The sequence below is a fragment of the Gavia stellata genome, chromosome 21 (genome assembly GCF_030936135.1).
Source record: "Gavia stellata isolate bGavSte3 chromosome 21, bGavSte3.hap2, whole genome shotgun sequence".
NCBI lineage: Eukaryota > Metazoa > Chordata > Aves > Gaviiformes > Gaviidae > Gavia > Gavia stellata.
Window position 1 is genome coordinate 2,598,759 of NC_082614.1, and position 25,754 is coordinate 2,624,512.

At 37.7% G+C, this 25,754-nt stretch overlaps 1 protein-coding gene across 1 annotated transcript in view; it reads left to right on the plus strand.

The window, feature by feature from the left end:
* MED13L (mediator complex subunit 13L) overlaps positions 1–25,754 on the plus strand; it is a 200,567-nt gene that overhangs the window by 122,089 nt on the left and 52,724 nt on the right. The window contains exons 5-6 of the mRNA XM_059827587.1: positions 23,994–24,139; positions 25,544–25,738. Coding sequence (XP_059683570.1) covers positions 23,994–24,139; positions 25,544–25,738 — 341 coding nt within the window. The remainder of the gene's footprint in view (positions 1–23,993; positions 24,140–25,543; positions 25,739–25,754) is intronic.

Here is a 25,754-nt window from a genome sequence, read left to right on the forward strand (position 1 = left end):
TATAGCAGTAATTTTGTACTGCAAAAAGATGTTACCCTCCTCCCGACACCCAGACAGACACAGTATTTTAGAGCCAGTTATGTGTTTGTTTTTTCACTTAGGTGACCTTATTCTTACAGTTCACATGTACTCTGTACGATCATTATACGTATACTTTTACAGACAAGTTTTTTAAGATTAATATGGATGACTTTTTTCAGCTGTCACTATGAATGTGTAATGAAAAAGATGGAATTTCAATACGTGTACCTCACCATTCTCACCTCTAAATGTTGACTGTAGTGACTCAACAACTAGGACTGCTGAAAAATATTTCTCTACTTAGAGTTTGTGAAGAAATTAATGTCTAATGCTCGTATAGCTTAAATTTGCAAGAATTATTGTATTCGGACGGTTTAAAGCAGTTCTCGAGAAATTGTACTAGAAAAAGATAATTGTTTGGTCATACAGATTCATCTCCAGTAGGGCTTTTGCCAGCATAGTTATACCTATACCTGAGGAGTGGGAAGTGTTGGTTATGTTTCATCAGGATTTTTACACCCCAAAATAATCTCTTAAGTGTTCCATGCTCTTTTTAGCTTAAGATAAGTAATCATATTTGTTCTCTTGTTGTGTGTTTTTTGGGTTTTTTTTGTTTTGGTTTGGTTTTGGTTTTTTTCCCCAAGAAGAAACCAGTGAAATGGCTCAGCAGAACTGACTAGATAATCTTGAACGAGATGAGCTGTTTCTAATTCTCTTAACTCTTTTTGAGATATCCTTGGGAGTACCAGAAAGAACAGCTTCCCTTTTAAGCTTGGTGGAGGACGAGTTGTGTGATTGAAATAAGAAGAATATCATATTCCATCACTATATACTAAAACGTCCTTGTAGAAGGATATGTGCAACATTTAGTTGGTGGTTGCTAGCCATTACACAGCTGCCAACCTCTCAAACGCATGCCGTATTTCTGCTGGGATAAAAGAGCAGTAGATTCATGCAGGATTTTTGATACAGGTCTCACTTTGAAACTACTTGTGTGACAAAAATAACTTTCACATATACATATGTAAATGTTTTTCACAAACATATCATTTCATTTTTATCATTGAAATGTTTCTTCCCCTAAGGAGATACTTGTTGAAAGTTATATTTATATAAAACACAAATGTGTAGCTTTTCACATAATGTTAGAAATTTCTGTATAATGCATACACACTGACAGAAACAAATTGTCTCATTACTGATACTCATGGCAAGTTGCTGGCTGTCTAAACATAAAATGTTCACAACTTCTGTCACTTATGTATTATTGGCCAGTGTAACAAGAAACCTAACACTTTGAACATTGATTTTACACTTAATTTTTACGCAAGGGCTATGTGAAATTCTGTATTCTGGAGAAGCTGTTATTTTTTTCTATGAAAGCCTGTCTTAACTAGCAGTGTCTTAAAGAGGGAAAAATAGTCTACAGAATGCATAAGAAGTGTAGGGATTTTGGCCCTTACAGGCCATTGAAGTACCAAGGAATTATGAAATCACTCATGCTTCTCATTAATTTAGCTGGGGGTTTTTTGTGTTGGGCAAGGGGGCTATTTTTTTCTTTTTGGAGTTTGAGTGATTCCCATCAAATTGTGCTGCTGATGGTTGGAGCAGAATAACACTTAATAATTTAGAACTGCTGGACTACTGCTTCTAGAGGTTTGGGCTTTGGTCAGGAGGTAAGACATGGTGTATGATATTTTGCTTCCTCAAGATCATAAATGTTCTGCTCCTTGGTTTCTTTTTTCTTCATTTGAATCCTCAATGGGCTTTATGAAGTCGCTTAATAAACTTAAATTCATTGAGAAATGTAGGTGTAGCTGGGTTAAGTTGCATACTTAAGTCTAAGTGATTGGGTTGGGCCAAAAGTTACAATGGTGAGATGAGAATATAAACCAATTTCCTTTCCCTGCTGCAGTCTTTTAATTGTGTTGTCATCCAGCGGGCCCTTCAAGGCTCTCTTATTTCTCTCATTAAAGTGCCAATCCTCTGTTTTTGCAGAAATTCTTTTAATTCATTCATTCATATATTCAGTATTTTCTCTTTCATGGGTGGAAATTTGATTCTCATGGAATCCTGCTCTAATTAAAAGTGAATGCTCAGAGTCATTACATTGGTGCAATGCACAGCTCCAACTAACTGCAGTGAAGTACTGTGCATGCAGGCAAAGAGTTGATTTGCCTTTTCTTCACTGAGTGGGTCTGAGATGTCACAGCGTTTGTCATTTTTGAGTTGTGTAGCAGTATAGTACTAGCAAATACAGTTTTGTTATGAATACCAATAAATACTGACCTTAAATTAATCTCAACTGAATAAAATTCCAGAGATTTGCTTGATTTTAACAAGTGCTGATGAGGAAATGGATTTTTTTTTTTTTTTTTTAAATTTTTGGGGAAAAAATTAAGTCTCCCTTAAGTACTAAAAGCACAGGCACCTGAGAAGAGACATACTTGTCTGGTCAGCTCGTCAGTTTTGGCAGCTAATACTGCAGTGGGAATGAAGTTGAAGCAAAATCTTGTGAAGTTGTTTATTGCTTGTCGGCATTCCTTTCTGCAGTGTTTGCCATATCTTAGAAATTCCTGCACTGGTGTCATTATTTTTGCCTTTATGCAGTTAGACTAAATGAATGTAACAGTATGGATGTATCTAAAGCATGATTCCCTACATCTGCTTTTCCATTTTGTTCTTGAAACAGACTGACTATAAGAAGAAACAAGAAAACATTTTCTTCAGTTTGGATATTTTGCTTAATCACTTACTGTAGTGTCTTAGCTTAATGAGCAATTTTACAGCCTTGTATTTGTTTTACCTTTTTCAGTCCTAAGTTGTAGCAGTTGTGTTGAACGGTAGAAAAATGGCATAGGCTGCTTCTTTCTTTTTTCTCTCTCTGGAACAGGATATATTGTTTATTAGAAGACATTTCTTAAGGCAGTTGTTCAGGTGCTTTCTTTAAACTGATTGGCCTCTAGCTTTTCTTAATCTGCAATAGTAGTATTTTTCCTTATGTTTCCATTCTGTGGATTTACTACAGCGTATTGGAAGTCAGAAAGCACTAATAGTTGCAAGTGGCAGTTCTCTGCTCTGTTTAGGTATGTGAGGAGTATTTTTACTGCTAAATACTGATTCAAAAACTTTTATTTAAACTAATGATGGGCTTACTTCGGGGTACAATGTTATTTTTAGAGCAGTTTTCCTTTCCTTTACTCCAGTGTTGTTTAAGTACAGAAAGGTAATTTCTTCAGTGACATAAGAGGTACTGCAATGGGATTTCTTCTCCTCTGTCAAAGAGAAAGGTACTGATCTGGCATCTGTTGTTTTGTATAACTCTGCGTGCTCACACTGCTACTTTACTGACACAACAGAGACTTGGGGAAGGTGGAGGTGGGGTTTTGCCTCATCCACCAGAGAGGGGTTACACCCCACAACCAACCAGGTTTGCCAGCCCTTGGTTCAGTAAGAGGGAGGAGCTTGGAGTCATGGGGGGAAGAAGGGAGGGAGACTAGAAAAGTCCATTCATTTTCTATGAAGAGGAGTGAAGGTCCAATCTGAGATGAAGCAGCATTCAGAGTTTATTTTTCCCTATTTGGTAACCGGTGTTATTGCTGTGTGGAGTAGGGAAAGAGCATAGGAAGATGATCTTCACGAAGAGTAATTGTATGTGATTCAGACAGCGGGAAGAGTCTGCTGTGTTATGAAATGAAAATGTAATAACGATATTTTGAATTTCAATCCAGAGATTAAAGGTATTTGAAGATATTTAAGCCTGATAGTGTCAATTTATGCTCTGCTTTTGTGTATATATATGTTTTTTAAAAAAGGATTAATTTAAGAAAACTAGGATTGTGGGGCCTCTGCTAAGTCCAACTTGTGCTCCATGTTTGACCGTGCAAGTGAATGATTAGGTCTCTTTATAGTCTTTTTTTCTGTACAAGGGAATTCTGTATTTCTCACATGCACAGAGAAATGTTAAGAAACATAGAATCTGTTGGGTTTGTTCTGACAAGGTTAACAATAAAGATGACAAGTGGGAAGAGAGGTTTGGGGCTTCAAGCAGTAACACTCTACTAAGGTCTGCCAGACTAGCCTTGGAGTCAAGGTCTCAAAAAAAAAAACAAACCCCAAAACAACCTAACCCACTCCCCTCTCCAAAAATACCCAAGAAAACCCCCAAAAAACCAAACACAACCCCGCAAAACTACCCACTATCCACTATACTCCACTTCCCAACATAAGTAGCTTGATTTTCTCCCTCACTAAAAAAGAAGGAAGAAGTATATTTTACAAGTTGAATATTTTCCTTTCTTCTGTGTCTCCTTGACTTGGTAGCCTGTTTTACAGTTCATACTTCCTGCCTGCCCAAAAAAGTCAAATCCATTCAGAATTTTGTTCTCAGCTGGACTACTAAGAGAATCTTCTCTTTCTGATCAACTCCTGAAAAAAAAAAAAAAAAAAACAAACTCAAAAAAACAGTGCTAAGAAAATACTCTTTCCTTTGAGAGTGATGTTTGTAATGCTTTTAAGCGTTCTTGTTGTATTTTGGCCATTTTGAAGTTTGCTGTTCTGTTAAATCTGCTGTTTCTTCCCAATAATTATTTTTGAAGGAAAATAAAGCCACATCTTTATGAAGTAAATCCTATTATTATTAATGTATTGGTAAAACTAAAACATCAAAAACGAGGAGTCCTTTAATTGTCTATTAATGGTGTGCAGAAGACAAATGCCTGTAGCCTGATTCTCAAAAACACCTTGCATAAGGATTTCCAAAAATTTTAGCCACTGTCCCAGTTTGTAAATCTGACAGTAACTCCTTGAATCTGACTCAGAATCACTTGTAGAAGATAATGACACTCTTGAAATTTTTTTCAGGTCATCCTTAATACATTTCCTTTGTGTGTCAATCGTAAAATGACATGCTTTAAAATTAAAGCACATATATAGATTCTTTATTTAATATCTGAGTCACTTCATGAGAAGACAAAAGACTGTAGACAGCTAGAGTTTGCTGAATGTTTTCTACTTGCTGGTTACATCTCTGGACTCAATGTTCCTCAGAGTTATGTACCTATGTACTCAGTATATTCTTGTGTACTTTTCACTTGCCATGAAAAAATGAAAAAAGAGAAGAATTTATTTATCAAGAAATTCTAACTCAAAGCCTTTTCTACACATGGAGGATTTTAGATTTTCCCAAAATTGCACTGCATTTCACCCCCGTGAGGTCTTATCGCTGGTACTGCTTTCCAGGCTTTGGATTTTCTCAAAGAACAGTAGACACCCTGCCTAAAAATAAAGCCCCATCCATCTGCACCCATTTTGTTTGCTCTTCATCTAGCGTAGGATGTGATCGCAAATACTAGCACATTCTCTGAAATTCAGTTGTGCTTACTGGGAGGTACATGTAAGCCCCTGGTAACAAAACAAAAGCACTCGGAGGGAGTAAAGGGCCTTTGTTTTTACCCTGATGAAATAAGACTTTTTCTCATTCTCTCTCTCACTTAAGTCTATAGTTGTTTGGGTTGTGATACACTCCATTTGCAGTTAGTGTTTGTGTAGAGTGACACTGAGACCCTAGCGGTTGCTATGGTAACAGGGTTTAAGTAGTAGAGATGCAGGTGTGATGTCACTAGGGCAGCACTGCCTCTGTTCCCCTTCAAGTTGAGAATAGAGTGAATTTACAGATATTTTTAAACAACGCTGTGTGACTCCATTCTGTACCAATTTTGTGCAAACAATTGCCTCTTACATTTTAGACTTAAATTCTGAAATAAAATGCAAGCGTGGATGTAACCTTTTTGCCATTCTATTGATAAGGACATTTCCATAGGCTAGTTCTGTCATTTCCATGACAGTAAGGTCAGAAAAGTTTTTAAGACAGAATAAAGGAACTCAGTAGTACCTTTTTGTGCAATGTATCTATTGCAGTCTAGGGAAAAAAAAAAAAAAAAAGGTATCTCTGATTCTCAAGACCTTCTGTAACACCTGAAAACAGTCTCATTTTACAGTGGCTTTTTTTAATAGGTCACTAAGCATCAACAAAGAAGGCTTGTGTTTTTCCAATAGTTAAATTGGGTGGGTAGCCTGCCTATTGAGGAAATCATATGCCCTAAAGGAGAAAGCGAAATAATTTGCATGTTCCCTACTCCTTTCATTCATTTGCAATCTTAGTATTGCCAACCTATTCCGCACCCAAGACAACACATTATAACCTTTGCTCTGGCTTTCCTCTTTGCTCTTCTGCTCACGTGTATTTACGTGTCCTTTTTTCTAGAGCAGTTGAATGTATCTCATGCAGTAGTTGATTGTGCTAAACAAAGGAGCTTGATAAAGGTCTATGGGCAGACAGCTATTTAAGTGCGTGATGGAAGCCTGACATCTCTGTGGGAACAGTGTTAAGATTATGCAGCCTATTGTACTCGCATCTTCAAAAACCTTCTCGTGTTTCCTGATACAAATCAGACTGGTGAACAATCCCACCATTTACCAGAATATTTTCAAAAGGAAGCGACTCCCCTCTTCGTAGGGCATGTAAACACAATATTGTGAAGACTCTGCCTGTCTTCAGATGTCAGGGGTGAAAAAAGAGCAGTTCAGTGTTACCGAGAAATTTCTATTTTCTGCTGTTAGCTTTCTTTCCTTTGGAGCAGAGGGATGCCAGGATAGAACATATGCTGCAAGTGCTGGGATGTGGTGGATCCAGACAGCTCAGGGTTGGTAGATGGCCCTAGAGAGCGGACTGAGTACTGGGTGAGGCTGCACAGTGCCTGAAATAATTGTCCACAGCACAGAGGGAAAGGTGTGCCAATACAGAGACCAAAGTTTATAGAGGCAACAGAGACTTGCTGATGTTGTGCGAGAATTTCCTGGTAGGGATGATCTTCAACCATGCCTTTCAGTGTCTTGGGTTATTTCCAATTGTCTGCTTTTCACAGCAGCACTTGCTCTTTTCCATGGTAATAAAGGTGCTGGGAAGACTCACAGGAGTGATTCCTGAACCATTCCAGGAATTCTGAACTACCAACAAAGAAAAATATTCTCGGGCTGCCTTGCTCATTCTGAGCTCCACTGAAATAGCAAGTCACAATAGTATGAAAGATAACGTGTTGGCCGTTGATTGAGGATGTACAACTAAACAAACAGCCTTGCATCAGACAAAGTTACGATAGGTTCTTTCAGAAGGGCAATGTGGATCAGTGGAAGTTGATTTCTTGGGGGTGAAGATTTTTTTGTCTGTCTACATACCTTCTAAATAAACTCTGTGTGTGCTTTATAGCTGATGAAGCATTGCTTAATATGACTTGCAAAAGTGAGAAGCTTAAGGAACGAGAGTAGAGGAAATAGATGTACAGCTACTTTTGGTTCCGTTTTATTAATTATGGTATGAGACATTTTCTATAGGCTAGACTGAAAAAACTTGGATCCTGAAGCTGCAGACTATACTGAGGGATATCAGTGTGATTTCAGTCTAACTCATTTCCCTTCTCCCACGTTTACTGGTAACACCTGTGTTTTCTCTGTTTCTGGATTCTTCAGGAATAGGACGGTAATGCTAATAGCTGTAGCACGGACTTGAGCATAAATGTTCAGAAATTTTGGCAGGCTGTCAAGTTACTGGGCGGGGGGAGGAGGAACCAGAATTGGGAAGTGGTTATTTATTTTTTCTTCACCCTATAATTCAGTCAAAATTTAACAGTATTTAATTGAAAGCATGAAGAGAATGTTTCTGGCCTTGAGGAAAACCCTGCCAAATGTCAGTGACCTGTTAGAAATAATGAAGTCTTAGGGGTTTTCAGAAAAGTTTTGTGAACATTGTACAATCTAAACACTTCAGAGGTATGTGTAAGTATGGCTACTTTACCTTATAATAGCTTGCACATACGGTTTATGGAGTTCAGCTTTTCCTTTCGTTTAGATCCCTTTTCAGTACTTTATCTGGTGAGGCTGGTTTGAAGATCAGAGCAGACTGCATCTTTTTTCCCTGCATGCTACTTACATGTGGGTTTGCATTGTCCGCTGAAGCCCAGAATTACACGTATGTAGATCTCTGCACACAGTGCCTACATACATGCAAGAGTAGTGTGCTTCCTGCATGGTAATTAATAGACGAAGCCAGCTCTTAGAGTAATTTCTTTAATTTTGTTTCCATTTTTGGACTGTAATCATTTTGAACATCGTTGTTTCTCACTTGCCAACAAACGTGTGCCATCACAATAGCTAGCATCACAGAACTAGCCTAAAGTTTCAACTATTTCATTTCTCTACGTGGGTGAGAATTCAGTGCAGAATTGATGGTTGCAGCACATTCCTGCCTAAGGAATTGTTTGAACTGGCAGAGATCCTGAGTCAGCAGTATAGATGGCAATATAGGCCAAGACGCAGGCACTGGGTTTTAAAGAGACTAAGCCTACTCAGGGTTTGCACAAAGTTCTCACGTGTTTCAGAATGGAGAAATCAGTAACTGTTTATCGCAACGGAAGATGGAGGATGAGTAAATGATACTGGTTTTCCTTTCTGTGGTGGTCATTTTGTTTCAGAGCGTCCCAGCGTGAATGGGTGCTGTTCGCAAGAAGCTTTCTGTTTGGTTAAGCGTACTCTGCAGCAGTATTTGTAGTTTTATTCTTGCAAAGGCACATAATTGGTATGCCAGGCATTTATATAAAATACTTCTCACCGCAGAAATGTTTCTGTGTGTGGTGGTGGGTTTTTTTTCGTTTTAGCAGCTGTTTCAGACAGAAACTTGTTCTTAATTCAAGGGAAAGACTAAGGAGGAAATAATTTATATTATAAGATTACTTGGTGGAACTGAAAACGGGAAATCTTGCATTTAGTATGATAGAAGAATTACTTTTCCTTCTCATGTGATGTTCTTGAATTGTGTTCTTGGAACATACTTTCTTCAGCTTTCAGATAATTTGTTTATCGTATGTTTATGTAAGTGTTTAAAATACAACAGATCTCGGACTGATGTACAGAAATAATGTTTTCCTTTAATTTCTATTCATTTGAGCTTCATGTGGTTTCAGGAGGTGTTGTTAACTACAGTTTATTAGAAATAATTTTTCTTTTTAAACTTCTTGCTTGATTGGGCAGCTTATAGCAAAGGTGAACGCCTTGACTCATTTTCACATTTACCTTTTTGTTTAAATAGAGAAATCCTATGTGCATTCTGATACCCTTCAATGTGTTATTTTGTGGGAAAGTAAAGTATACTATCCAGTTCTAACATCGGTGAGATTGTGAGTGGTTTTAAGAGGCAAAAAAAAAATATTTTTTTTTTTTTTCCCCTCCTAAGATTGTGTTGCTGGAGTTTACTGGTCTGGGATGATGTCAGGTACCTCTGTTACCTATCTGAGTAATGATATCCTTTGCTGACAGATCCAGCTCTCCCCATCTTTGATAACCAAATTATTTTCCAGTACCTCATAAAGAAATGAAGTTATGGTCTTTGTGAAGTGATACGAAGCGATACAGTGTAACTAAATTTCTTAAACTAGGTATGTGTGCTTGGCAAGAAGAAATGAAATCCTGATTACAGAAGCGTAATGCTAGAAGGCAGATGGTTAATACAGAACCCAAAATTTTGGGCTTTCAAGTCAAGAAATGAGAGGGTAAACAAGATGTTACCTTCACGAATTCATTCAGGCCAATTTAGCATTAACTTACATATACAAAAGACAGAAGAGCAGAAGACTAAGATGACGTAGAGACAAGCCTGTAGAACTATATTGAGAGAAGAGAGGAGCAGACTGGTCTGGACTAGAAACTAATGAAAATTAAAGTAATTATCTGGGACCTGCAATTGTAATTTTAAAAAAAGAAAAACGCTCAGGATATGATTGGGAGCTGGAGTACTAGAGAATAGAGCGTGAATATGGTTGACTGAATTGTGAGGCTTTACTTCTAATACTTCATATCCCTGCTAATGCAGTTCTTTCTCTATTACTAAACGTGATTTGTGTGCCACCTGTTTCAACTGCATTCACTCTCTAGGGACATCAAATGGGAGTCAGCATGTAGAAGCTAAATTATTTGGAGAGGATTCAGTGATTGACTTAAATGTAAAGGGATTAATTGGTCTCTAAACTAGTCAATTAAACTGTACTCTGAAAGTGGAAAGACCACAAATGCATGGCAATGAATAAATTAATGCGTTTTTCGTGGTTTTAGTATTTTCTACATGTTGCTTAATGTTGTTTTGGATCATAAAACTTATTCCATGAATTGTGATCATACTGTATAATGGACACATGTGAAATAATTTTGTGCAGCCATCCTCCTACAGGACAGCTGGTAGCAGGTTTACAGCATGAATTTAAATGTATATTAGTAGGTATTTACATCTTTTGCAGTCCTTTTTTACAGGCAATACAGAAAAGAATAACAAATTTTCTCTGAAACCATGCTGTAAAATGAATGGGGTTCAGGTCTCTCTCAAAAACTTGGGTCCATTCTGTGTACCTCATTAAACTTTGTGCTCTTCAGTAGAAGTGTGAAGGACATAATCTACTTAGTCCTTGGTACTTAGCAAGGTGTGCAGTACAAAGAAATGTAGAGAGATTTAGATGCTTTGCTTTGTGGTTTTGGTTTTTTGTGTGTTTGGGGTTTTTTTAGTTCAGTTGAGGTATAGTTGAGGTATTTTTCCTTCTAGGGGACAAAAAAGACATTCATTTTACAGTAGTGCTGTCGTCCTGCCAAATGTAAGAGTTTAGCTGTAAGTCCTAGGAACATTAAAGCTCTCTATGAAGATTCATATCTCTTCATGTTCTGTAACTTAAATACAGGGTTATAATCATAGGTTTATAATCATGTAAAGGTATAAGAAGATTTGTTTCAGGGGAGAAATGAACACAGAGGAGAATCCAGTCTTCTAGCAGTTGCAAATCCTGTTTCCAGCTGTCATTTTTAAATTGATCTAAGATGGTCAGAAGTTACCTAGCTTACATGTTCTAAGAGCATGGCTGCTTCTTCACTGGAGAGCTCCCAAAGCTGAAGTTTACCTGCCAGAAAAACTAGAAATTGGCTCATACTGGAAAATGGGTACATGGGTTTAATACCTGATGACTGGATTTTTTTAAGGCTGTGTGAATCTGTGCCATAAAACTCATGATACAATGTTTTTACTTCTACTTTTCCCTTGAGGTGCCCATGGTAAGCAGCTGTTTGAAAGCCCAGATCAAAACTGCATCAGTAGTTTTTAGATTTTGAGAGTAATACTCTTCCTCTTTTCTCTATGTTGAAGAAACTAAGTAACTGCATTTCTCCCTGTAGATGTGCTTGCTTTGTGAATGAAACTGATAAATGCAAGTTCATCGTCAGTGAACTTAATGACAACAAAGTATGGGCTTATGTCCCTTCTTTCCCTCCCAGTTTGCCATATTTTTTCAAGAATATCCTCTCTGAATGGCCTTAATCTAATATAATGCTACTTTGGATAATAGCATTCAGCTTCCATGGGGGTGAAGGGAAGAAGGGTGCATTAACCTACATTAGCAGACAGCAAAAATAAGCGTGTGTTCAGAAGCCTTGCTAAGAAGAGGAGTGGCATTTGATACGCTGTGGTTTTATTTTTATAACTTATACGTCAAAAATATGCTATGTATTTGTGGTCTGGTATCTTAACTGTGATGACAGAGCCTGCTGCATGTCTGGAGAGCATCTCTGTGACTGAGCAAACAAGTAATTTAAATTGAGACACAGCAAATTAATTGTAGTGTCTATTAACTTGTGAATTACTGTGGATTGATATTACCATGACAGTGCTTCTTAAATTAGTCAAAAAGCAATGAGAAAGACGACTGCATGCTTTTTAGAAAATTAGGTTCTATTATTACAAGAAACATTTGTCTTTTCTTTTATGAGATCTTAGTTTTCATTATTTTTGAGCCCAATTTTTAGGATTTATGTACAACAGTCTTAAAGACTTTGGACAAAAATGTAAAGCTGCACACACCCCCTCCCTGCATTGAAACACATGATGCAAGCAGAAGTGTTTAAGTGGCTGTGTCTTACTATCTGCTTCACTTTCTTTCCTCATGCTATTAGCAATCTCAGAATTGTCTTACATTCACGTATTATTTCCCATTATACTTCATACCTTCTAGTTAGGGTTGTTGTAGAGCGGTTGACGGCTGGTTTTGTTCTCGTATTTTTACATACTTCGGTCTCTCTAGCCTTATTTGAACAGTACTGTGTTATTTGTTTCAGCTAGGTGTTCCCAGACTGAGAAAATGTTTTGTCGGTTGCTGAAAAACTCAGAGCTATGTTATTTGTACAAAGAGGGCCACATGTATTATATAAACAAGTAATGTGGTATTTCAGACTTTGCATACATAATTACATAGTAGCCCTATAAAAATGCATACAGTAATGCTTATCTACTTCACAGTGTTCTTTCAAGTTACAGGGGTATTGAGAGTAATCATTTCTAACAAATTGCTGTTGAGATCAAAGCCATTTTAAGGCAAAACAGATTATCAGATATCTTATATTTTTAGCTCTCAGAGCTAATTGTGACGTAACCATCAAGACAGAATTTAGGTAATTTTTAATGTTTTGTTATAAAAGACATTCTGTATTATCCCATGTTAATAGTCTTTTCAGAAATGCACAGTTTCGAATCTAGTAGATACAGAGCAAAGATGTGGTGACAAATTTATTTGTGGCTTTGAGTGAATCTATGCAACAAGGAGATCTAAAAGAAAAGAATTGTCTAACACGATTACTAAGGGACTGATAATGACTTGTGGCTTTACTCCTAGAGCAGTATTAATTTATGAAAATGAAGCTCCTGATGTAAATGTGGTTGGATACTCTCACGTACCTGTGTGTTAAATATTCTTTTTCTTTATACGCTGAACATGATTGGCATCACTAACTTGACTGAACATACAACCAGTGCAATTAGGGTGTAATATTGAAAACTATGCTAACTTAATTTGAAAAAAGTCATCTTATTTGCATCATCCAGACTCTACGAACTGACTTGTTCAATACATGTTCGTGCCTGTCATGTATCAAATGTCAAACCTCTCAACATTCCCCTTGCCCTTTCCCCCTTTCTCCAGAGGGGTAGGAGGACTCCTGTCATGGTTAAGATATCCGGCAGAGTGCAGATGGCACGGCTGGCTGGCAGACGTTGCAGTAGCCCACCGATTGCCAGCATGCAACAGCTGCTAATTCTAGAGGAGCACGACACAAATATTAATGGAAAGGATGATATTTTTACCCATTTTATGACTGCTGAAATCATCTTTATGGCAAGTAAGGGAAAGCCTCCTTTTTCCAAAGCTTCAGATATATGTGGGTCTGTGACCCACAGATGAATCATTGTGCAACCATGCTAATCAATGATTCTAATACAGCTCTCTTTGTGAGGAGAAGTAATTGATAGCTGTATTATCTGTGATAAAATTACCAAGGAAAGCTTAAATTTAAGGAGACCCAGGGTTTAAACTTCGCAGCACTGAGCTGTTAAGAAAAGGTCAGTTTATGCCTTAGGCATAGTTGGTTGGCGAACCTCCATCAGTGCTAGTCAGGCTTGTTCTTGAGTTCTAGGTTATTAATATTCAAAAGGATTTTTTTCCAGTCATGATCTCTAGAGCACAACTGCTCATGACAGTTCTGAGGTGATTTTATGCCTGTAGGGTGTTTAATAAAATGCTAAGACTAACAGCACAGAAAGGGGGCTTTTTTGGAGATACCGCATGTAACTTAACACGTAACTTATTGATGTGCCGTGAATAAGTTATGTGTCACTTTGAATATATATGCTTATCGGGCTGCACTGCTGTTTTAAAGACTATTAGATCTTCTATGGAAATGAATTTTCCAAAGCGGTCCGTTTCAAACACTGTGTGAGAACGCAGTGATTCAGACAAGGAGGAAGAGATGTCAGAAGGGTGAGAACAGCAGTGATTTTAGAAGTTTTATATGCAATTTTTCCTAATGTTGGTATTTCAAATATGCTAAAGCAAGAAAGATTGCATCCATTCTGACAGTTTTCTACCTAATTATAATTCATTTTGTAGTTATTACCAGCTGGTGCTATTGTTTTTAGAATAACTGGTAATACTGGTACAGATACGAGCAAGTTCCTGAGTTTTGTTAAGGACATAGATCTCAAAAAGCTCAGAATTTGCAGTGAAAAATGTGTGTTTATTTCAGCATTAACCTGAATGTGCTGTTAATAACCTTCATGTTGCTTTTTTTAGTATGCTTTTATATTTTATTGTAAAGCCTATATCCTGTATTACAGTAGAAATATGATCACAACAACTTTGGTGTTTCCTAAATAGGGCAGGATCCAGTGCCTTATCGCAATGAATTTATATTCATAATGAATATGACAAACTTGCAGAATCATTTTTTGGTACTAACATTTTAAATAATTCAAAATAGTTGTAGTTCTAAATCAGCAGTATTCTGAAGCGTAACACAAATGTAAAAAAAACTGCACTCAATAATCATTAGTGCCTCCAGCTAGATGTTGTAGTATAGTGCTGACTCCATCACTTACCTGCTGCTAAGGGAAGAATGTTGGTTGTGATTTCACTGCAGAAATTTTATTTCATAGATCCATGAGACACCCCCCCCTTTTTTTTTTTGTCAATTCTATCTGGTATTGATTAGATTTAGTAAAAACTGGATTTTATTAAAAAAATGTAATTTAGCACATAGAATTTTTAAGTGAGCTGAATTTCTGTTAGAGGAGAAACTGTTTCTCTGTTTATCTAATCTTGTCTGCAGACAGTCTATTTTCTAACCTCAAGTACCTTAAATGTTCATAGGTTTTAAATATAAGTAGGAAGATGCACGTGATCTTCACCTATCTAGTAGTAGTGTTTGGATTGCTGTGGTTTGATCTGCAGGTGGCATCCTGTTATGGAGATGAATCACGTCCCATTTGCAGAGCAGGAAGCATGTCAAGTTGTTTTCAATGGGTTGTGCTTCTAGTCGTGAAGTGTTACTTAAAAAAAACCCTGCATTGCCATGCTCTGATTTTAACTGGTTAATTTTTATATTAGCCAATGTATTGCCCAACCTTTTCGTGCCATCTGTCATTGTCCCGTATTTCCGCATATATGGTATGAGGATGAAAGTTAACCTTGATCCAGGGGCTTTCAGCCTTCCTCCTTACTCCATGTTGCCTTTGGTATTAACTGATATGAAGAGCAGGATTTGTCCCTGGACGTAGAGAAAAGAAATGCGTGGCAGTGGTCATGGCAGCCTGCTGCCTAATTCAATTGTTCAGGGCTTTGTGTTATTTTGGATTATTTCTTTAGTGTAACCATCAACAGTCTAGGAATTACTTCAGTTCACCTTAAAAATAACAAGAAGCGAATTTTAGATCAGAACTGCGTATTTCGACAAGCCACATTATATACGCGTTTGTAGCTAGTAATAAATCAAAAAATTTCCATGTTCAACATGCAACACTTACTTAATGTAGGAAAATAAGTTTTTTATTATGAATATTTATGGGAGTTTTTCTCCTATTATGGTGTAGTATTTCACTGAGGATCACAGGAATAAAACTGCTACTTCAGTTGTCCATGGAAGAGACTCTCACAATGCCAGTAGGCTGGAGGAGCAACTTACACATTTTAAATAATCCATTAATAAAACCAAACTGAATATTAAACACTGCTTTAATGTATTGTAAAAATATGCTTATTTCTTTATAGGTATAGGTTTCAGGGAAAGAATGAGATGGCTATTACTGTAGAACATGTTCCTCCCTGCAGAAGCTGTGTGGCAAAAGCTTGGTGATCTTTGTTCCTAAAGTGAAAACTTCTGTCCTCCCAGGCTTGAGTCACAGTATAATTTACTTACAGCCTGTAAGCCCTGTTATGTTGTTCTGTATATAGTCTAGTCCATTTTTATTACAGTCATTAAAAAAACAAACATGGAACTATCTTAATCTAAGACATTGTAAACAGCCAGTGCAGAAAATGCAGTTTGTACTGTGTTCATATTAAAGGTTATGTATGTTGTACGTGACCTTTCCTCCAGCAAAGACTTGAAGTAGGTCTGGTACGCAGAGAGACTACGATATAATTACTCCTCAAAATGTTAGCTAATGTGATATGCAGCAGCTTCCCCTTGACTTCTTGGAGGTGTTCGTACTGCTGTTAGCCCTGTCGTGCTGCAGACTGATGTGTCCATTTGAAGTATAAACTCCAGTATCCCTCCAGGCTAGCAGGTCATCTTGTGCATACATTTATGCACAGAAAAGAATAGAAGGTTGTTAGAGGTGGGATCAGGGAGAGAATCTCGATAGAGAGGCATATATTAGCCTTGGCAAGAGGTTTTGTTGGTGACAACTGAGGAAGTGTTGAGATAATAAGTCTGTAACAAAGAAAGTGTTTAGATAATGTTATCTAAATGCTTGCTGCATTGTGAAACTGTTATCTTAGTACTTTACTCCACCACTGGAAAAACACTAAAGGTAATTAATATTTATACCAAGTTTCTGTGCGCGCATCTCATACATTTAAAAAAAATAAAATCCAGCAGAATATGTGAGACAATGTATGGGCTTAAAAAATACAATCATTAAAAGACCTGGGTAGTTCTAGGAACTCCTATTTTTTTTTGGCAGGGGGGGAAGGGAAGGGAGAGAGAGAAAGAGACAACAAAAGAAAGAAAAGGAGTAATTGCCAAAGCAATATGATTTAATCTGCAACTTTGTCTCCTGTATTCTAATTCTCTGCCTTACAAAAATTTGTGACTTTGGGCAGAAATGGCTACAGGAACACAGCTTGTTTTCCCTGTGTAACCAGGTTTCTCCCAGTATCAGTTTCCCTTGTTCATGAGACAACAGTGTGTGTCACATGAAGAAAAGATGTTTCAAGTCCTGTGATACACTGAAATGGCCGCAACACGTAGTTCCAGCTGGGTCTTCATCAGCCTTCAAACAAGCTCCTGCTGAAGGGGCTGCTGCAGCCCAGTGCCGCAGCCCTCTCTCCAGCGCTAACACACAGCATATGTTGGATGCAGCTGGGCAGCAAGTCTTCGATTACCAGTAGTTAATATATGGAGTTACGGAGCACAAAATAGGGTCTAGGTTGCTGTTTCACATATTTGAGTACGGGCCTTCATCTGAGGCCATAGCATAGAGAAACCAACTATATGAGTTTCATGCCTAGTACAGAGATGCGATCAGCTCTGTGCTGCCTACCATTTGTTGGAAGGCTGGTGTATCCAGAAAACTCTGGAATTGTCTCATGTCTGGAAATGCTTTCCGTTTTGGTTTAGTTGTGGTTTCTGCAAAAACTGCTGCTAATTATGCTATGTTTCTTGAATGTATATTGCGAACTACTGAAGCTGTACTTCTGAATAACTTACTTTGTCTTATTTCAGCTTGGGCAACATTCAAAGTGCATCTGGCAGGCAGAGATTATGTTACGGGTTGCTTGCAAGCATGAGAAATGCCACAGAAATATTTTGCCTCTCAGACTGTATCTATGCTACTTATTAGACCAGACAGGTCATGATCTCAAGAACTGGCGTGCTATCATCCAGACTGCTTCACTGTTGCATGCTCCCTACTTGGCTTTGTGCAGAGGCAGCTAGCACTCTTCCAAGGCAATGCCCAGGAGAGGGTCTGGGGATAGCACAGCCAAGGACCATTTCCAGTAAATCAGTGTGGACAATGCCTCCCTTTTGGGGACAAAGAGGTTTTACCATATGAACATGCTGTTTCCCCTGAGGGCCAGAAAATGTGTCCTGGCCTTCTTTACTTGCTGCTGTTGGTGAAGTCTTAGGTCCTCATCCGCTCTCTTGGTATATGTGAAGAAGCTTTTTCTGCTAACACAGCTGCCTGGCAGGTCCTTGTAGTTCCTAAATTGGACCGTCCTACATCCTAGAGAAATGTACTGGACATCTGGGCACTATGAGAGTGCATCATTTCTCTCATTTAAGGAGAATACATAGGCCACTATGCATTGGAACAGAAGGTCTGACTTCTCTAAAATCAAAGCAGAAGGCCTTTCTTCTCTCTTCCCATTACATTCGGTCTGTGGTTGTTGCGGGAGCTTGTGCAAATTCAGACTTCACTGAGGATATTTATTTCCAGATTATTTAAAAAAAAGTAATTTTCATCCTGGGCTATTAATTTACACTTACCTGTTCAAGAGTGTTATTGACTGTAGGTGTGTCCAGGTGCTGCCATCTCCTGTCCAGACCATCGCTGTGACCTGCTAATAACTGTCCTGTTGCTTTAGATAAATTTAAAGGAAATTATTTTATTATGCTCTGACTTACTCTTACGTTCCAGATCTGTGCAGAGCCTTTTCATGCTCTCTTTTATATAGTCCACATCAAACAAGTGATTAGTCTCATTGGTATGACTATTTTCCTAAACCATGTGGCTTACTGCCACCTCTTTTCTGAGATCAGACTTGATAAAGCTATTTTGGGGTAACTGTGAGTTGAGGGCTGTCAGATCCCAACCCTAATTTTGAGGGGAATTAGAACAGCAATACGATTTACTGGTCATAAAATACAATTAATTGTACACAGTCATTGGCTTTATGGAAAATTGCTTATAAACTACAGGAGAGAAACAAGAGATTGCCAGCAGCCTGGTGGCAGGGAACGGGAGCTCAAGCTTGTCTGTAGAAAAATAAGTATTTAAAAAATTCTCATCCTTGAAACGTTCTAAAAACAGGATGAATGTTTACAAATACAGGATTCTCAAATTTTCACCACGTTCTTCTAAGTAACCTTTAATGTGAGAATTGTCACCTGTTTCCCATTGCACTTTCTGGGTGCGTAAGTAGGTTGCAGTGGTTGGGACAAAACCTAGCTTAGAAACTGTACGCTGCACAGCAGCAAGTGTTTTTTAAAATATAAAAGCACTTTTCAGTGAATGATTTCAAATAATTAGAATACTAATGATAACATTTGTATCATAACACTATTTTTGGAATACCCCTCTAATAAGAAAAAAAAATCGTGATGTTCTTGTAAGTTTTTTTGTAGATTCTTCTTGGTGTCCCCCGAATCCCAAAGTAATTGTTATTGGCATTTTTTTATCCTTATTTTCCTGAAGTAATTAATTTCCACATTTGTCATCCAAAATGAGGTATTTTGAAATCTGTTATGAGGTACGGTTTGACTTTGTACACAGGCGTACATTTAGTACATACATTCAAAACTCAGTTGTGAATTGCAATACCTTGGCATTTTTTTCATTGAGATTATTTGTATGGAAATAATCTCTTTAAAGTTTGAATGCAGACTAGCGCAGTTCCTATTGGGTATTTATATAAACCTACTAGGAAACGGAAAAAATATGTAAATCCATCAGATGTTCTCCTTTCTCTGCCAATGTTGTGTAGTTTAAACATAGTCATGTTTTCATAATCCTCATCTGATTTTTATATATAAGTAAATTTAACGTAATGTTATCTCCTTTAAGGCGTTTGTAGTAACTGGGGGACTGGCATTCATAAAGATTATGGGAGGTCCTAACTATTACATTGACAAGGTATTCAGCTACATTTTTAGGCATCTCAGAGGTTGTTTAAAGTAATGAAGATCCCAGAGGAAACATCTGAAAGACAGTTGTCAGTTGCAGGTGATTAGGTGCCAAATTGAAGGTTTGATTAATGTAAATACTCTTTATTTGAAGATTTTTCTGTGTTACGGGGGGGAAAACCACCTGCAATACTTAGGAGAAGGACATAGATCTTTTCCTTTGTTACAAAAGATTATATGACATTGCTATTTCTTTTTTGGGCCTTTTCCTTATTAATTTCCTTGCTTGTAAAAGGTAGGGATCTAAACACCAAGAACAGATGCCAAGTTAAATTAAGGGAAATGACACAGAATATTTGTCACTGTGTAATTGGGGAGTGATTATTTTTTTGTTTTATTTGTATTTCTATTAAGAGAAGCCTTTTATTTAAGCAATTGTTTTAATTTTAGCACATAAGTCTCTCTCAGTGAATATAGTGGAAATATTCTTGAAAGTATACACCCAAGGGTTCTGCTGGCTAAAGACCGCAGTGCTCAGCATTTTTCAGACCTCGGCCTTAATGCAGCCATAGTTGGAAATAACATATATTCTGTATGTGTTCTATGTATTCTATTTGGGAAGATGACATCCTAACTGAGGCAGCCATCAGTCACCTGTAAAGGAAAGATGTTTCCGAAAAGGTACCTGTAAAAAAAGAGACAACAATTCCCGCGTAGTGTGACGAGAGTACCGTTACAGATTTGCGTTCTTTTGAAATGTTTCTAATTTTTGTGAAATAGGATGAAAAGAATAGGTCTTACTTAAGTTTGTGTTGAGATTTTCTGATGGAAAGCTGCTGCAGCCACCGCTGCCTCTGGTGGCACTGTTAGTATGCCTGAAAAAAACCGAGGAAAGGAAGAAATTAAAAACCTCAAACCCTAAATGGTAGGTAGCTGAATTAATCCATCTGAAGTATATTTCCTACTACTTTCATGGGTACGTGGCTAAGCATTTTCACTCTATACTACACCCAAGGCATAAATAATTTTAAATGCCCCCAACTTTTTTTTTTTAATGCATTAGATGCTTCAGTCTGATTCAGGTTTCTGACTTGGAACTTCTTCTAGGGAATATATGGCACCTTGTACTCCCCTGATAAGGATGAGGAGTATCTGGTGGCTTGCTCACGATGGTCACCGTGCTTTCATGCTTTCACCTAAAGAGATTTTGTCCCTTCTTCCTTTCCTCTGGGTAGCAGTATAGGCTCCAAAACATGATTCTGAAGCTAGTTTTGTTCCTTGTGTAATTCATTAATACGTGCAAAGTGAATGTATAATGCAGCTATTCAAAATTGCTAATATTTTTATTACTGTACTTGTCCTGAACAGGTGTAAATTGACAGCTCAAGGTATTCCAACAGGCTTTGTAGAGTAGGGGAAATAGTTTGGAAGCCATTTCACATGCCTCTCTGGTGGTTTCTGATATTTTGAATGTCAGGGAGATAAGAAAGAGTACAGAAACGAGTAAGTTTAAAAACCTGGAGAGATAGTAGAGTGGATTCTCAAAAGCCTGTCAGCTTCAGTTTTTGAACTAGATTGAAATAAATTTAAATAAAATCTGTCTGAACATGGTGCTGAATGTTTTCAGAAACTCTAGTCTGATCTGCATTTTGTGTTTAGCTTTTTTATGGTGCCTTTGTTGGCACAAAGAGTAGTAGATCTGTTAAGAAAACTGGATGTTGGTAAAACACTGTTGGAAGACTCTAGCGAGGACCTGAACAATTCATGTATTTTAGAGCTTTAGTTTGAAGTATGTAGGTCTTGATATACGCTGCAGAGCTATAGCTAAACCATTATTAAAAGTAAAGCCTCAGTGCTCAGTCTGCTTCTGAAGGCTGACTGTTTTTAGCTTGATAAGTTTTCTTCTACTTGGAATTTTATTCAGAGAGCTGTCTCACATTTGTAGCAAGAGTGATTTCTGCAGCTTGGTATTTAAGGAATTGTGTGAAATGTACTAAAGACAGGAATGTCAGGAGGCTGGGATGTACATGCCTGAGTGGAATACATCACAGAGTGCGCTGACACTATTTTCTTGAAATAAAATTCTTATTTGTTACTAAAGTAAACATTTTACTCGGAATCTGCCAGAAGATTATTAGGAGTGTAGGAAGGCCCCAGGCCTTGATCTTTATTATTTTTGGTCTTGAAAGCTGAGCTTGTAGCAGTGATTCTGGCACCAGAGGGAGCATAACATTTATGTAACTGTTCCTTCTCTTGCAAAGCACTTTAAGACTGTCCCCAGGAGGAAGGCCTGGGGAAGGGAGCAGAAAGCAAGCTGAAGGCTGGACGTGCGCAGGCCGGCTGGAGGCTTTCTTGCCCGGCAGAGAGTGCTTCGTACCATAAGGACCTGTTAGCTGAGGTCTGAAGAAAGGGAATACTTGAGTGAATGAGACTGGTTGGTTCACTTTCTATAGCTGAGCATGATTTACTTTGGATCCAGTGCTAGAAATGATCCATCTTTCACTAATGAACTATTTATTGCTGGTCATGAGTAGTAATATTTGCTACTATTATTCTTTAATGTCATATTTGCAGGAAAGTAAGATGGGCTAATACTGTATTTGTATATCTTTTTTCCTGCAATTAGTTGCATACACTTTTGATCCGAGGCTATTTAATTTTCTGAACTTCATGATTAATTTTGGTGGGAGCTGATTCTCAGTTGAAGAAGTTAGTGGCACGCATTCCCTTCCCTGCAAAAACAAATGAATCTTTTGTCTTTTAAACTCTGATTTTTGTCTATTTCTTATTCTGACAGTGTTTATGGGTAGTTGTGAATGTTGCATAAGATTGCACGTGATTTGTTCATGCCAGACCACTTTGCAAGAGACTTGAAAGAGTCCCTGTGTGGTCCCAGAGGGCTATTTTTTTCTTCAGTTCAATAGAAGACAAGCAAGACTTTCACAGTCAAACACTGTAGGAAGCTTGCAGAATCAGGAGGATTTCTGTGTAATATCCTAAAGACAGGAGCTGAAAACGACTACTTTACAAAAAGCTTTGCTCTCTGCTTTAGAAAGGCTGACCTGCTGCATGCTGAACTCTTCGCAAAGATTAAGTCTGCTTGATCTTAGACCAGATTTCTCACCTTTTTTACACTAAGGGCTTGGGTTTTTACAGGAATTAATTTGTTTTTCTTCTTGAGGCAAGATAGCTGGACAGAAATACTTGGAATCTATGACCTATTTTGTCCCAAGTCCCACTCCACCACCCCACCCCCCCCATGTAAATTAATGATCTTCTTCAACTTCTGCAACACTGATGATAGTGAAATTTCTTTCCCTTGTGAAAATGGAAATCTAATGAAACCTTTTATTTCATGGAATTAAATGATTGCTACAAAGTACTTCTGAATACAGGATGATAGCCCCAAGGAAGTTTAGTTGTTAACTGTCATTTACATACCTTTTCTCTCCAGGTTTTTCTCAGCTGACCATTTTCTTCGGGGTTTTTTGGTAGTATTTGAGGCTCCCCGAAGAGTAACTTGTACTACAGGACGAAAAGTTGTTCTACACGATGCGTAGAATCAGTTGGAGATTTAGTGAGATTAAACCAGCTTCCTATTCTAGACCATCAGTGCCTTTGTTTAAAAATAGCTGACAGTAGTAGAGCAGTTGGTTGACTTAAATACTAAAGTGAAATTGCTGTAGTTGCCTGGGTTATTTCTTTCTGGTGAAGGTAGTTAAGAGCTGTCTTTAAAATACTGGTTACATTATGGCTGGCCCAGTGCCAAAGCCGACAGCTATAAAACTATGCGCAGCTATTGTATTGGACAGAAAAAATACTGCATAATTACCACTTCAGCTCTGTAAATTTTTAGTTGATTAAAATAATGATAAAAGGCATGAAAGGTGTTTTGTTTTCTTTTTTCTCGTGGCTTTGTGGCAAGAAATATTTAAGCAAATAGTTAGCTATGATGGGAGGTCACTCTATGGGTAGAATAAAGTGGGAACATTTTACATAGCATTCATTTCAAATAAGTATAATCGTCAGTGGCAAATCCATGATTCATCTTAGACCATTATCAACTTTCTGTAATATTCATGTGCTTGTATTTTCTTCAGTGGAGATTCTCCTGAGGTGTTAGACAAACATCTTTCCTATTCCTTTTTTATTCCTTTTCAGCTAGAACCCATTGCAGAGGGAATTTTGAAGAATTTCTCAAGACCCCTATTTTTACTGCTTGAATCCTGTTTTTCTGTTTGTAATGATCTTCTTAATTGAAACAAGTAGAAAAACAAATATTTGAGATAGTTGCTAACATTGTCAAATAGTTGTCTAGCGACAGGTTATTCTGTCATGTATGGTTATCAATCAGTCAGTGAACCTGTATTCGGTAGCCACAAGTGGCAAAAGAGAAGAGTATGCATTTGGCCTCTAAGGCTATGGAACCTCTACCTCCTATGAGTTCATTAACATGCTAATAGATCTGTTTCTCGTTTGTCTCCCCCCTCCTCCAGTGAACATTTGTCATGTGCCTTCACATTCTTTCTTCATGGGGAAAGCAATGTGTGCACGAGTGTGGAGATTGCTCAACACCAGCCCATCTACCTGATCAACGAAGAGCATATCCATATGGCCCAGTCCTCACCGTCGCCGTTCCAAGGTAAGAGAGCTGGTTTTGGAACTTTGTGTGCTTAACCTCACTTCTGTGTGGCAGGGACTTCGCTCCTGGTGATGGTATCTTCAGAGGTGAATAAAGTAAGATTAAGTAACTCTTCAAATGGGTTAAATTTCTATTCAGGAAGTTGTGGACGTAAGGGAAAATGTTGTTAGGACTTCAACACTATAGCCAGCCATAAAGGGTATGGGAATTTTCCAGAGCTTTCTGTTCATTAACACTGTTTTTAAAGGTGCATGCATATAGTAAATAAAACAAAGAAATTAATCATTTGCGTTTAAAAGGACTTACTATTTAAGAAAGTGAGTGCACTGATTGGATTTTCTTACATGGTGTCTAGGTCAGTGGGCTCAAATCTGTAACTTCAATGCTACGTGATACTGAACTTATCTAATTCAGGAGTACTTTTCATTCATAGATTGTCAAGTATTTTGGTTTTTTTTCTTTAAAAAAAACCAAAAAATGGTGTGTGTGTGTGAAAATATATCAGAAACAATGAAAAACTTGAAGGTGTCTATTTATTTGCCAGTGTAAGAAATCAGGGTTTTACAGAATTAAATTAATGGCTTATTAAATTCATGATGCAATTGTGGTGCAATGCTCTACATTAAAAAAATTGAAGAATATTTGAGTCATTGAGTTATACTGTCTTTACTACAGTCTGAAATTATAATTTCAAAGCAATTAAAGCAAGAAATCTTTATAAAATCAAACATACAGTAAAGAAACACCCAGAAACTTATAAAATGAGCATTTATAGAGGTGTTAATTTATAGAAGCTTTATTGAAAAACATTTTGTTTCTAAATGTGAGTTTTGACAGAGGCTCAGACACTTAAATCATAGAAGGTTTTATTTCAGTGAGCTAAATCCATTACTCTCTCAAATCAAATAGGACTAAAAGCAAAATTGAGTCCAAATGGAAATACCTGTTGTTGAGCAACTAGTTCTCCTTATTTGTCATGACTGTAGTCATCTTCATATACTGTTATCTCCAGCCGTTTTAATGCTGGGAAGTCTCTAGTACCATATGTTCCTGGTAAAAACCCTATTGTTGAATATCTGTCCTCTGTTACTTCCATGTATGGTCATCCCTTTGCCAGAGTGAGTGCTCTTTTGGTACACTTAGATTAGTTCATTGTGGAAATTATTAAATTAAACTGCAAAAAGGTCCATTTTTAGCTCAGTAAGGATGGCTGTACAGGAAGCTAGTGCAGCGTAACGTAGCTTTAAATTCACACCCTTACCTGATCTTGCAGTAGCTTTCCCCTGAAGACAGACCTTAAATCAGCATGCGAATGGAACAGTGACTGGAGCTGGAGGGGCAGAGCCTGGCTAGTACATAGCTGAAATACGCATACTGTAGGGACTCTTGTTTCTTACTTTGCAGTTTTGGTGAGTCCTTACGGTTTAAATGGTACACTCACGGGCCAATCCTATAAGATGTCAGACCCAGCAACTCGTAAATTGATGGAGGAATGGCAGTATTTTTACCCTATGGTGCTGAAGAAAAAAGAAGGCATGAAAGAGGAAGAAGAGTTGGGATATGACAACGATTTCCCTGTGGCAGTTGAAGTCATTGTTGGTAAGTTTCAGTATTC